This window comes from Vanellus vanellus (assembly GCF_965231255.1).
Source record: "Vanellus vanellus genome assembly, chromosome: 8".
Taxonomy (NCBI): Eukaryota; Metazoa; Chordata; class Aves; order Charadriiformes; family Charadriidae; genus Vanellus; species Vanellus vanellus.
Window position 1 is genome coordinate 11,889,756 of NC_138913.1, and position 12,539 is coordinate 11,902,294.

Consider the following 12,539-nt stretch of genomic DNA (forward strand, 5'->3'; position numbering starts at 1 on the left):
TGTCGTGCAACGTCCATGCACTGTTGTTGTAACGGCTTCTTTTGGGACATTTCATGTCAGTGTTCAGGATTTCATAAATGCGCTTTTTGGGTTTTCTCCTGGGCTAAAGCGAGTGCCTGGGTACACACCTGAACCTACCTTGAGGGAACCAAATCCAAGACGAATTTGGTACCCATGTCACATCATAGGCGATGAGCAGCAGGACTTTCTCTTTGAGACTGGCCAAGAACCCAAGAAAGCAACGCTCCCCGGAGAGATGCAGGGACAGCCACGAGTCAGGGGTTGGAGCGAAGCCATTTAATTCCCCCCCCAGAAAGGTGCGTGCACTGAGAGAGCGCAGGGGTAGCACATATAGCAGCCGTGGCTAGGAATGCCTAAGCATCACACCAGGGCGGGCTCAAGCCAGGATGGCCTTCATGCCCCAACAGCATTTTAAGACATAAATTCAGATCATGCTAGCAGGGAAAACATATGCGCGTTCAGTTAACTGAGGTCTATACAATATTATAGCCCTTTGCTGTCCCATCTAAACAGGTCTTCCAACCCAAAGTGTCTTCTATTTTTATATTAATGTATTGTATTTTGCACACAATGACTGTTTAACCGGGATAGAAACATTTAGTACTTCCACATATCAAGAAGAGGAGAAGAACCGAATGCTCTATACAGATATGAGGCACCAAATATGACAAAACAATTTTCCATAATTATTTCCAGCAGTCATTCATATTGGAAAGTTTTAATGGTGATAGTAATTAATCTCTGGCTCTTGAGATTTCCAATTAAATGGCATTAGCAGGAGCTACTGTCTAAAAATATGTGTTTCTGTCCTATCCCATTAGCCACAACTAAACACGAAATTTCCCAGCATACAAAGGCACATCCTGCACGTACAATGTCCTTCTTCCTCCTCATTTTCCATGTGTGGATGGCTTGAGTCAACTTCTCAGAGCTGATTGCATCAAGTAGGCAGAGTCAGTTCTGAGAGCTTCCAAAATTACACAGACCTGGTTAATATATTATAAACAATTATAAAAAAATGAATAAATTTGTGTAACATTCTCATCTTTGCCATTTTAATCCTTTTTTTCTTTCCTTTTCGCACACACCTGCAAAGCTGAATGTCTGTTGCACAGAAAACAGGGAGAGAAGCTATTCCAGCAAACAATTCAATGCCATTAACTGGTCTAACGCAAATGCACTTCAGGTGGTTCTCACAATAACTTTGGTCAACGCCTACGTTTTGAGCACCCAGGTGTAAGTGTACTGGTAAAGGCAGAATCACCGGCACAACAAAAGCCACCACTCAGCTCACAGACAGTTGTCATAGAGACAGATCAGCATCCCGGGGTTTTCTCATTTTAAATACACACAGGAATCCTTTTTAACCTGTCTTCTTGTAGGCATCTGTCCTCGTGATTCATTTATAAACTGCTGAGGCCAAAAAGAGAACCATTTATTCGCAGGTCTCCTCTAGGCAGGCTTGAGCTAAGAAGCTTTTCTGCAAACTTGATGGTTTTTGTTGAAAGCAAGTTTCTATCTGATTCTCTGGCTAGTGTTTTTAAAAGCTGTGGTTTGGGGAAGTGATCCAGCTTCAAAGTAACCTGGCCAGGAAAAAAAAAGGAAAGTTGTGGGCTGTGCTCACTTTGGTTTTTAAACCAGGTCAGATCCCTGCTCCAATTTACAGCGCGGGTGCACCAAGAGCTGCGAGAGGACAGCACAGGGGTGGCAGTTCATGGTCCTGGGCAGGAAGGAGGCCGGGGGAGGAAGAATATATTGTAAATATCTGAACTTTTTTTTTTTTTTTTTCAAAGCCACAGTACAAGGCACCTCTTGCCTTTACATCTAAAAGCTGCAGCTCCAAATGTGAAGGAAAAGAAATACATTAATCTCTGTCTGCGTGGACAAAGTTTTATAAGCTCCTTAGCCGCGGAAGGTGCAAAGACTTTAAACCTCTAAAACTCAGTGCTCAGCTGCCTTCTGGAGCTAGGAAGCTGGCAGGCAGCACAGGAAACCATATGCTAGGGAAAAAGCCCCAGAAGGGGCCTATGGGGACAGCGAGATCCCATGGAGCGACAGACGTGTGGCTCTGGTTGCAAAGGTGGTCCTCAGACCCAAGGTCCAACCCAGCAGGATTCCCCTGTAGACCTCTGCAGAGCCATGAAAGGAACTGCTGGGGCGGGGGTCGGGAAGTGGCAGGTATGTGGGTTGCTATGGCCGGGACCGAACTGAGGCAGGAATTCAAAATTCCACAGCACCAAAGAGACACATATATACTGACACTGAATCCACAAATCCTAAGCTTTCAAGACCGTGTGTTTCTTCTGTAATTTGTCTCAAGGTCTTCTGTGTGACCCGGATATGTAATTCCCAAGTTATTAAAAAAAAGTAAAATATATTCTTCATCTGTTGAGCTACAGAGATTCCTGCTTCTAAAATTACTGCTAAAAGACAAAACATGGGCAAGCAGATGCTGCTCTCACATCAGGTCATAAAAATTCAGCAGTGACGTTCAAAGAGGAAACGTTCCCCTCAGCGTGGCATGGCCAGCCTGACGCTGCCGTGTCTTACTGGAGCCATCCTCTGTCGGGTGTAAGGGGTTCCCTGGCCAACCGGTATTTCTGCTATTATAAAGATGTACCCAGGAATGGCTTCTTCTGAGAGATGTTCTTCGTTTTGAGGAATAAATCCCAAATTCTAGAGATGTTATGGGGGATATTGATGTCATTCCAAAGGAGAAACTGAGGATGGCAGGGAGACCACCAGCCCAAGGCCGCCACGGCCAGTGGCAAAGCAGGACAGGAGATTCTTTCCCCAGTGATTTTCCTAATACCAACAGGAAGCACAAGAGCACGTCACACTGAAAAATGGCAGGGTGGAAGTATGCAAAAAAAGTCATCACCGCTCCATCAGGAGTGACCCCAAGGTAGAACCTCTCAAACATAATGTAATGTATAGGAAGAGGGCTCACATCCCTTGGAAAAAAAAGCACAGGAGTCATCCATGCCCAGCCACCCTCTCCCTTAAGACCGTGGGATGATAATTTCCTTCGCTCACATATTTATTTGGAATCTGATAATTCATTGCCCCTAGTTTCCTGCTGGAGTTTGTCTTCCATTGTTCAGGATTTACATTACTCAACAGGAAATCAGCGAGAGGTCCAGCGATTAGAAAGGTGTGTTTCCCATTTGGACCCACCCCTGCTTGCTCGCTCAGGACTGGAAGTCGGACCCAGCATACAGCTGCATCCATGGGAACTCAGAGAAGTCAGGGAGCAAAGGCAGAGGGACTCATCTCCTTCTATTAAAAGCTACAGATTGCTTTGCCCGGCCATATGCCACCGGCCACATCCACACACCCGCTGCTCACATACTGTTCGTACTCAGGCCTTACAGTAACCGCTTTCTCCATGCACTGGGGAGGCTGTAGTTTATCAAAATACAACTATAACGGCAGTACTTGAAAAGACTAAATATGGTGAAAGTGTCCCTTGAACTAAAATACACTCCCTTCTCAAAGACCATTATTTTTGCTCCGACACTCTTGCCAGGGGAAAGAGATTCTGCACAGCATAAAGCACCACTTGTGAGATATAATTCAGTTTATCACGTTGGAGGAACCAGGCTAAGTAGGAATCAGCTCTCTCTGGTGCCATTAGCAGTGACTTTTAACCCCGATCTCACAAACGATGCTCCAATACATTCTCTTGAAAGGCTCCCCTGTAACAGCACAGAGAAAAACAAAACACCACTAATCTTTTACAGGGTATCACTGGAACAGGATGCTTCCCTGGCCAAATCCTCCCATTGAAAATGTCACAACTGTTTTAAAATATATTTTCCCTTAGGATAGATTGATAACAGGTACTCAAATCAGGCACATACAGTGACTGCTCAGCACTACACTGTAAGCGTGACCTGTGGAATGCAGCTGGTGACCTTTCTGGGCCACAGTTCCCAGTCACCGTGGACTGTTGTTCCAACCCAGACATCTCCAAGGCTTCCCAGTTAGCTCATCAGGTGCAAAGGCTGTGTATTTATGTTTCTCTAGCATTCAGTGTGTGCTGGGGAACAAAAGCCCAGCTTATCAGCCATTGTATAGTAAGCCTGAGAGGGAAGCCTCTGTTCCAAAAAAGGTTTAAGCAAACTCTGCAGGACTTCAAAGTGGGAGTCTGATTTCCAAAAATTATTTGTATACAATTTTAAGAATGATTGTTACCTTTGAGCAAGGAGGGACCTTGAGGAAATGCCCTTGCTCCAGACTCACTTATGTGCACCTAACAAGTCCTCTAAGTCCCCCTGCAATAGGTGTAGGCAAGACAGCCTGAGACATCACAGTTCCCACGCCAGAAAGGCTATCCTGAAGTATAACCTCAATCTCCTCTACTGAAATTCAATATACAGATGTCTCACCCTGTCCATCTTAGACATGGGGAACAGAGCACTGCCTCCTCTTCGCAGTTTTGCCAGACTAAGCCACATGCTTAGATTATAGACACTTGTTGCTCTTTTGCTCTGCAATGATTTGCCTAAAATTAGACTTTCCTGCAACTGGAGACACCACCACACCACCGAGTGAAATGGAAGGGTTACAACATACCTCTTACATACAATAGTCCTGTTTACACATCTCAGTACACTAGCTTCTTTCTCAGCAATATCCTTATGTTGACTCATGCTCATTTTACAAAATGAAACAATAGCGCTTCCTTATATTAAGAGATTATTTTGTCTCCTGTTCAGGAAGGCCACTGGGTTCTATCAATTACTGGAACCTCCTATCCAAAAAAACTGTCAGAAGCCACCTCAGAGCAGCTGAACCTCAAATGCAAAAGTATTTTTGCTGTGATAGTCTAAAATATCTGGATCTACTTGTAAAATAGAAATGACACATACCAGAACTGATACGAGATTATTTAAATCACCCCAGACAGAAAACCTCCTCACTAGTATTCCTTTCTCTGAAACACAGCCAACACTTATAAGTATTAGCTTAGATAACATTCAGTCATTTTCCCTGCTCAGAGAACTGCTATGAAAGTGGTGGGAAACGTGAGTATTGCAAGCACAGAAATAAATGTGGAGGATGAGTCTTTCACAGTGAAATGTGCACTACGGATATCTAACTGCTTGATAATTAATGACACCATCACGGCGTGTTTCACTGTACAAGTCACTTACCCACTCCACCAGTGTTTTAGGATTTTGAAAAATGTTGGAAGATGGATCACTCCTTAAAAAACAGGAACTTTCTTCTTTTGATCCTACTTTACTTAGTGCTTTTGGTACATAATTTGATGCCACTTTTAAGGAGACATTGGCACACAAACCGGCATTTCTATTCCAGCCTTGACTTTCCCCTTCAAGTTTTCAGACTGATCAGGAAATCCTTAGGGAGTACAAAGTGGAATTGCTTCCCTGGAGTGGGAGCCCCTTACAGGGGCTGGATTTACTCACCTGGTCTAAGCGCAGAGCGCCATCGATGAAGCGCTGTTTGCGGAGGTGCTGGGCGATTCGATGCAGGTTCAGCACAGCTTGCTGGATCTCGGCTACTGAGTGTTGAGGGGAGACAGGGGGAAGTTCTTCAGGTGAGAACACCTTCCCAGGGCTTTCAATCATACTCTGTGCATGGTCGTAGCTTAACTTCACGCAGGAGCAGATGACTGTCCGCCCAAACCATTCATCAAGGATCTGCAAAATTGGAAAGCGTAAATAGATCTGAGGACAGATCCAGTGCACAAAAGTTCAGGAACTTGTACAAACACTGGAAGGAACGACATCAGACCTCATCACTGACTGTGAACTTCAAGTGAAGGTCTTCTCATACTGAGGCCACCAGAAGGGCTTTTGCCCATATAGATTATGTAGTGTCTAATAATGTGTATATACATAATAAAGCCTTTCCATCACATAGGAACTGCATGGATCCTCTACCTGATTTCCCTGCTTCATAGAGCTTATAAGAGCTACAGCCCAGCTATAAGTTGACTCAAAGCTTACTGGGTGCAGGGGTGGCAACAGGCAGATACATACACGCAAAGAAGGATCTTATATCTAAACCACAGCAGATTGAATTCCACCTCTTCAATTAATATGTGGCCAGCAGGGTACCAGGGTCTGGTCCTAAAATACTCTGTTTTCAGGAGTACTGCAGGGACCCCAATATCTGACTAGTAGTTGTGAAAGTGCCTGAGTAGGACTTTAGCGGGTCTGGAGGAGAGATGGCCAGTCACCGATCCCTTGTTTCTCTGATCTTGCCAACGGTCCTAGGCCCAAACTCAAGCCAAGAACCTTTCTGGGCTTCCAAACTATGTTGGAATCTAGAGGAAAATGAGCTATAAATCATGTAAAAAATTCTTTTATTTTAAACCAGATGCCACTCCCATTTTAAACTCTGTACAGAATACCAATGTAGATATAGCAATTCAGAATTATTTCTTAAAGCAGAAAGGAAGGTCCTTTTTCAGCTGAGATATATAAGAGAGTCCAAAAGCTCATCAAGCCAGTGAGAAAGTGCAGAGGGACAAAGGACAGAAGGGCTCTTCAGGACACTCAAGGGCATTGGCATGAGAGCTCTGGAGATGTATGCAGTCTGTGATAAACCATTCAAAGCACAAGTGCTCAGAGAATGAATGGAGAGCTGTAATTCCACCTTAGCTAAAAGTGCCACCTTACCCCTTCACCAGAACAACAGGACAAGGTAAATTCTGCAAGTGACAGCGTCTGGGGAGAACAGCCAGCTCTCTCTAAGACAGACTCATCAAGGACATTGGTTCAGAAAGGCAAACCCTCTTCTTAACAGGAAAGGGCTGATCCCCAAGACACCTTTGCTGCCTCCCTCCCTTATGCCCCACAGAACATATGTGCAGTATAACTCAGCAGCTCAGAGCTCTGAAAGTCACAGGGCATTTAAGCTCATTTCTAATTAGAAAGTGTCCTAATAGCAGAGATGCAGCAAGTGATGTCTTGTACTGTAAAGTGCTCTGACCGTCAACTCATGCTTATTCTCTGTGCGCCCCTTTCTCTATGACAAGGACTAAGAAAGGAAGAGAAAGTCACAAAGCTGGACAGAGATGCTGTAACAGTGCTGGCAGCAGACGCGCTGTGGCCTCCCATTAAATGTGGTCCAGCTTCTTATGGTGATGGGGGATGCATATCTGGTAAGTGAGCGATATCTGATGAAATCTGCTGGACCCAAAAAACTTCCTGATACTGAGAAAGAACAATCCCTGGTGTAGAAGAGGCTGCACTGCTCTTTTAATGATCCACTTCCAGCAAGTTGAAGACTATTAGCTGCTTGGCAATAGAGACACTTCAGACTTCGGTAAGACATGGATGGTACTCAGGCACCAGAAAGGTGGTGTTCCTTGTTGAGATGATCTGAGAGCAAGGCTGAGCAGCCTTCATGTGAGCTGAGAACTTCTACACACCCTCCAGTTGTGATAGGCAACTCTTTCAACTTGCTGTTCAAATGTTTGCAGACACTACTTCTGTTTCCCTGCTAGTTCCTCTGTCTCCAGCTATTAATCTCTGCATCAGGGGTCATTATCGATTCTGGTCCTCGCTGTTATATTATCCCACACTAAATATTTTGTGTTTGGAAAGCACTTTCATTTTGCTTTATAAAGTATGCGAGTCAATTCCATCATGTACCTGCGCGTTGAAAAGGGTTAAGAACTGGGCACAAACCAGAAGGATAATTCCGAAGGGGAGCACTTTCCCCAATCCCCAGGTTAGCACTGAAAGCCATCTCTGAGGCTACATGGTGCTTTCTGCCACTGGCTTCCAAAAGGTCTCTCTGTCCATTGCAGGAGGCAATGCATCGGATTTTGACTTTGCTGTCTGAAGTTAAAGCTTTCAACAAAATCTCATTTTTCTGCTTGCTTAGAAGAGGCCAAATATTTCAGAGCTCCACTCACTTCCTCGTAAGGCGAGAGATGCAGCGTACTGGATCCCCAGAATATAACTAGAACATCAAATCTTAGGCAGGCTACATTCAGACCGAAGCGTCAGAATAAGCAGCCCATTACTAGCAGACATTAAACTTCTTTTATTTCTGTTTCCTCAATTCCTTTTTCTGTTCTTGGTCTCTCAAAGACAACTGGGCAGCATGATGCAGAGCACCCAATTTCCATTCCTGCAATGGCTCTAACAGGTATAAACTGGACAGCAGCAACCCTGAGAGGTCTCTTACTAACGTACCCAATAAACACCTTCTCACCAAGGTCTCCTGGATGCATTAAAAAGACTTCACACAGATAAGGAATGGAGTTTTGGATGCATCTTGCCCCATGCAGTCCACTAATCCCTGTGTGTCGTGAGCAGAGTTGCCAGACTCAGCCTTGCTGTGGCAGGCTAACTCTAGTCACTGTCCAAGCATCTCCTGGAAATTCCCTCTGTCTCTGCCTTCAGTGGCCATCCAAGCAGACTTAGGATAACCACAGCCTTGCGTCCCTGGTTTGGAAACCCCACCAGAGGAACGGGCAAGCTCTGCTTCTGCAGGGAAAGCTGCACAAGGCTGGCTGGCCCACATACCATGGCTGATGGATGGGCGAAGCAGTGCAGATGAGCAACATTTAGGGGTTGTGAGCCGGGACTTGGAGATTACAATGAGTAGCCCAGAAGACCAGTCTGAAAGGTCCCCTCCATCACAGCAAACCTGGTGCATGCAGACTCCAGGCAGAGTACCAGTATCTGAGACCTTTCTAGGGTTATGTTAAGGCTTCCCTCAGCTCTGGTTGCTTTAGAGAAAAAGCTGTAGTCCCCAGCACATCAGGTGATGGCAGCCAGTGTGGCTCAGCTGAAACCCTCCCATTAGCACAGTCCCTGGTGGTACGGGTCTCTTTGAGGGTGTGACATAGCTGTGCATAAGGCTGAGGACTTTCTCCATGCAAGGCAGTGTCTGTGTCACGTCCTGGCTGACAACAACAGTTTTGAGCCTGGAAGACACGTTGCGTGTATAGGTTGTTTCAGACTGAAGCAATTTCTTTTCCTCAGTGGTAGAAGGAACCAGCAGGGCTGTGCTTCAAACATCAGCAAGCAATAACTTAAAAAGAAGAGTTGCATCGTTTGTTTTCAAATATCTTTCTGTTGACTGCATCTGAACAAGAACGTGCTACGTTGTTCCTATAAACGCCCAGCTCTGCTTCTGAAGAACAGCACAGATGCAACAATATGGTTAACGCCTTTGCCTTTGGAAAGTCATCTCAGACACATCATGTCACACTTTCCCTCCGGAGTCCATGGAGCTATGTGGAGCACTGCTCAGGCAACATTTTGTTACACTCATGGAAAACTAGAAGATAGGAATTCCAGAGCTAAAAAGCAACAGAAACAAGAAAGTGCCTGTATCCCAGAACGGGCTGACCCTGGCATTATTTTCCTAAAAGAAACAAGAATTAAAAACCCCAACAACTTATCAATAGTCATATTCAAGTGAGGAATATGTGTGGCTTTTCCTTGGAAGATGCCTTAGCTCTAGACTTATTTGCTTTGGAACAGTAACAGTGGGAGCTCAGAGCAGCTCTTCACCTCTAGTAGTGCTGTCGGGCTCTGCTTTACAAGCTCAAGGTTATGGTACTGCTGTGCACACGCAGTGCAACGAAGTGCTCTTTGGCCTCATGCATCCCTCACCGAGGAATGTCCTGTCCTCAATGTCAGTGTTCTCACGGCTCTCCACCACCGGCTGAAGTTCAATGGCCATGTTGGAAGCTTTGACTCACTTCCCTTTCACCCAGCAGAGCCTGGGAGAACATGTGATCCTGTTTACACTGAGATGAGGCTATAGTAACTCCCAGAAATACAGGAGACACATTCTGTCCCAACTCACAGATAAGCTCTTACAAGAATGCCCTGCTGGGCAAAAGCCCTACAACCACTTTTCTTCTTGGAAGGAGTAAATTCTTCTCCAGCCTTCACCTGATATTTAAATCAAGTGACCTCAATTAAGACTGCAGACCTGAAAGGCCTCCTAGGAGAAACCAGTTTGCTGAGATGGCCGTAGGCAATCTGCTTTCCAAGGGGCAGCATGGTCACGGCTCAGACCACTGCTCCTCCAGAGATCAGCTCCCTGAGCAGGCCTAAGGCAGATGCGGCAGCTCCTCTACTTTCTCACTGGTCAGACAGGGTTGGTCTGAACGCTGTTTGAAAAGCAAATAATGTATATGTTGCAGGGGACAAGAGACAAGATTTAATTAAAAGCTTTTTTTAATTAAGACTTGATTATTAGCTGTTCAAAGACCACTCAGTGCCAATAAAAGGCCTACCAAGTAGCTACTATTAGAAGGCCCCATGAGTAATCATGCTGTCGCTATAGGAAGTGGAACACTTTTCACAGTCAACAAATAAAACCCACCTCAGTGCCACAGCGGGGACTCGTTGGAGAAATATAGATATAGGACTGCAACTATATTTTGCTAAAGCACAAAAAATTCAGCATCCTGTAGAGCAGCATGGACAATAAAAGGGATGTAAAGTTAATCTTTGTGAAGAATTACCAAATTGGCACAAGGAATACTCTCCACAGAAAGAGTTGTGCATGAGCACAATACTGGTTAAAAAAAATAATTCTGAGTACAAAAGGTGTACTTTGCGTAGATCGGCGAGTCCCCTGGTAGTGGCAGTTTTTAGCCCTGCTCAATTAGCAAGGGGACCCTGTGATCACCAAGGAGACTGTTAGGGTCACAAAGAGTGTGAGAGAGGAACAGGGAGAGAAATGAAGACCTGGGGAGAACTGGCAGGCAGCAGAAGGCAGCTCGCGGCACTCATCCACAGCCTCCACCACTGCTCCCTGGAAATAACACATGCAGAGGATGGAGCTGTGCCTTTGCAGAAGAGCTATCACGCTTTATTTGGATCAATGTAATTTGCAGCTCTGAAGAAGAATGAAATAGTCTGGTTACCAGAGAGGCCACAGAGGGATCTGTGGATTCCCGCATCCACTGCATTGCACAACTGCCTACGAGCACCAGGCAGGCTTGGAGTAAGGGGGAAAATTCTAGTCCCACTCAAAGCATTCGCTGTGAGGTGCTGCTGGAGGTAAGACATTAAGGGGTGACCTGGCAAGGAGCAGGAAATGCTCCATTCCTGAGATTCATACAAATATTCTTCCTTTCCCTGTCATGTTGTGAGATTATTCCACTTGGAAGTTCCACAGTACCTCATTGGTAAATCAAGATACAGTCCTACATCCTCCAGTATTGGACTGACAAGTCCTTTGCTATCCACCTGGGTGTTAAGGGATGGCATTTTTACCACTCTGTTTGCAAGAATAGGGGCTGGCCACCGAGAGAGGACTGATTAGCAGGATGAGTGCCTGCTACTTGAGGTACCTTGCCTTCTGGAGTCACCTTCCACATCACAGAGAATGTCAGCCTATCTCGCATGGGATTGAGACTGCATAATTCCTCACAGAGCAGCTTGGGAAGCATCGGGATCACCTGGAAGAGAAGAGAAGAGAGCCTTGGTGAGATATGGGCTTTTAGTAGAAACCTGTCTGTGGCCAAGCTTCCCTGACCAGTTGGCAAAAGAGAGGCTCAACAATACACAAAAGGAGAAAATGCGTTAAACCTTTAGGACCACATTCTCTGTTGCAGAAGTGGCTACGTCATAGCTCTGGGATGCATCACCCATGCCAGACCTACATTACATGATGAACAGCATGCTGGCACCAAGAAAGTAACCCAAATCCTCTGAAATGAGAGGAAGTCAGGCATGGCTGAGGCCACCAACACTCACATCAGCCCTGTCCATCAATGAGACCAGAGGGAGCTGTTAGCCTCCAAGCTGGGAATCATTTCCAGCACTCCCCTCTGAGGAATGGGTTAAGCACCCTGAAGCATCCTTCATCCTCAGCTGGGCAAACACTTCACTCCACAGCTTTTAAGGTCACAACATTTGCTCTGTTTTCCAGTTCTTTCCCACTGCCATTTTGACAATGGGAAGAATGAGGAAGACTCAGCACATCAGGAAACGATGTTGAAGACACATGGTCTTGGCAGCTGAAGAGCTGAAGGAGCTAAAGAGCTTGGATTTGGGAACTGTGTTTCCTGCTTTGCCACCGAAGACTGCGTAACCAAGGAAGTAATGCAAGCCCGCTCCCTGCAAAGCATAAATAAAACTTCTCCCATGCATCACAGGAGCGGTGTGTGGCTTTAATAAAGAATGGGCCGTGCTTTGTAGCACAGACAGGAACGCATAGGTGTTGGCGAGATAAACAAAAGCACCTGCTTTATGACTATCAAACACGGTGTTTGCAAACAGAGGGAGAACAATTATTATTTTACTTAACTCTGAACAAAATGTCAGCCAACAGAAATTTTTAACCTGCATCCTAATTCCCTACAACTAATCAATATTTCTGCTGCTGAATACTGAATTACCAAACGACGAATTACTCACCTGACTACAGCAACAAAGCAAAAGCTCCGGAGCATATTCACACTAGAGCAAACCTGAGCAGCTCCAAGTGTTTCTACCATCCCTAAGCTATTTCCCAGGTGAAGTCTGCAGTAAAGATAATATTTAGCAGCTGTTTAATGA

General features: G+C 45.4%; 1 protein-coding gene across 2 annotated transcripts in view; it reads right to left on the minus strand.

Moving 5' to 3' along the window:
* The window catches only part of DIS3L2 (DIS3 like 3'-5' exoribonuclease 2), a 197,756-nt gene that overhangs the window by 60,139 nt on the left and 125,078 nt on the right, over positions 1-12,539 (minus strand). For both annotated transcript variants that reach the window (XM_082487396.1, XM_082487397.1), the window contains 2 exons: positions 11,330-11,437; positions 5,457-5,690 (listed from right to left, as the gene is read on the minus strand). In XM_082487396.1, coding sequence (XP_082343522.1) covers positions 5,457-5,690; positions 11,330-11,437 — 342 coding nt within the window. The remainder of the gene's footprint in view (positions 1-5,456; positions 5,691-11,329; positions 11,438-12,539) is intronic.